The 1,902-nt window shown below is 54.4% G+C and overlaps 1 protein-coding gene across 1 annotated transcript in view; it reads right to left on the bottom strand.

Annotated features, from left to right (window-relative positions):
• The window catches only part of col12a1b (collagen, type XII, alpha 1b), a 52,310-nt gene that overhangs the window by 41,459 nt on the left and 8,949 nt on the right, over positions 1–1,902 (bottom strand). The window contains exons 11-12 of the mRNA XM_025057066.1: positions 1,021–1,299; positions 666–944 (exon numbers count right to left, since the gene is read on the bottom strand). Coding sequence (XP_024912834.1) covers positions 666–944; positions 1,021–1,299 — 558 coding nt within the window. The remainder of the gene's footprint in view (positions 1–665; positions 945–1,020; positions 1,300–1,902) is intronic.

Here is a 1,902-nt window from a genome sequence, read left to right as displayed (position 1 = left end):
TGTTACTGCTGCTGCTACTGCTGCTGCTGTTACTGCTGCTGTTACTGCTGCTGTTACTGCTGTGGTGAAGGCCTTCAGCTGATTCGATCATTTTTCCACTGGTCTGCAGAAACATCTGAGCCATGAGCTGAGTCTTCATTAAAGCCCCCCCTCCCCCCCCCCCCCCCCCCCGGGGGGGGAGAGTGTGGGGGAGTCGACTCTGAGAGCTTTTACCACGACTTTGTGGAAAAGACAGCAAAACAAAGGAAACGGTGTCAAAGCTCAGAGCAGAGGAGAAACTGGAATAGTTTAGAGATGGAGTCATGGCTGGAGAGGAGGAGGAGGAGGAGGAGGAGGAGGAGGAGGAGGAGATGACAGGAGGAGAGATGGAGGAGCCCTGAAGGTCAGCAGCTGGAGCTGGACGTGTGAAGATGAAGATGAGGTTTTACTCATTTCCAGTTTCCTCCTCTGGGATGAGGAGGAGGAGGAGGAGGAGGAGGAGGAGGAAGTCTAAACTTTTGAAACCGCACTGTGAGAAACGTCTGGTCCTCGGAGCAGAATCAGAAACCAGGATGAACCCTCCGGATTCAAACCCACAACCTGATCAAAATGAGTTCTGGATGCTGAAGTGCCCCCTGGTGGCTATGCCCAACACATTTCCCTCCTCAGTCACTGTTCCAGCTCACCTTCCTTGGTGGTCCCATCAGTCTGCAGCGGCGGTCCTCCACCGGACCGGTACTCAGGTGTCACAGTGACCCGGTACCTGGTCCGGGGTCGTAGCTCCTGGAGGACCTTGGTGGTGGTCTCCGCTCCGTCGGCGGTGGTCTCCAGCCTGGAGCCTCGGCCGTCCATGGGTTCATAGGTCAGATGGTAGCCAGTGACGGCTCCTGGCGCCGGCAGCCATGACACCCTGAAGCTGTGCGTGGTCTCTTCAGACACTCCAAGGTTTCGAACCGAGCCTCGTTCTAGAAAAGACAGAACTTTTACTCAGCTTTTTTACCAAAGACCTAGAACAAGGACGTAGAACCAGAACAGAAGTACCTTCTGAGGTGGTCTGGTGACCCTTCACCGGTAAACTGTCCAGGCCGTAGTACTGGGCGTACACGTTGACCTCGTAGCGTGTCAGCGGGGTCAGGTGGGGCAGCAGGACGGAGCGTGTCCCCCCAGGGATCGACATGGAAATAAAATGGCCGTCGGTGCCGTCGGCCGGTCGGAACTGGACCAGGTAGGACTCTGCGTTGTCGGCATCGATCTCCCATGAAGCCCTGAAGCTCCTGGGACCGACCTCGGAGAAGGAGAGCGCCGTCGGACGGACAAGTTCTGAAAAACAAGACGGAAAATTCCAGAAAATTCCTTCAAAGTCTGCCAGACCAAACCTCATGGAGCAAATCAGGGATTTAAGCTCCAGGACTGCCTCCGCAACGGGACTAACAACGGGACTAACAACGGGACTAACAACGGGACTAACAACGGGACTAACAACGGGACTAACAACGGGACTAACAACGGGACTAACAACGGGACTAACAACGGGAGTAACAACGGGAATAACAGCGGGAATAACAACGGGACTAACAACGGGAATAACAACGGGACTAACAACGGGAATAACAACGGGAATAACAATGGGAGTAACAACGGGAATAACAATGGGAATAACAACGGGAATAACAACGGGAATAACAATAGGACTAACAACGGGAGTAATGACAACAATAATAATCAGAGTCAGGGTGAGTGTGAGCTCCAGTGGCCACAGCGGCTGAGCTCAGTGTTCTCCGTCTCCTCCACCCTCACAGATGTTCAGGAGGTGGAGGAGGAGTCAGACACGGGGAAAGCGTTTTTCCCTGTGTCTGCCGGGGTTCCCGACGCTCCGTCCTGTCCTGACGCTGTGATGACGGACTCACAGAACAGAGGAACTGG

This window comes from Cynoglossus semilaevis, chromosome 7 (assembly GCF_000523025.1).
Source record: "Cynoglossus semilaevis isolate Cse_v1.0 chromosome 7, Cse_v1.0, whole genome shotgun sequence".
In the NCBI taxonomy this organism is placed as follows: domain Eukaryota; kingdom Metazoa; phylum Chordata; class Actinopteri; order Pleuronectiformes; family Cynoglossidae; genus Cynoglossus; species Cynoglossus semilaevis.
Note: the sequence above shows the minus strand (reverse complement) of the source record. Positions and strands in the feature narration are given on the sequence as shown.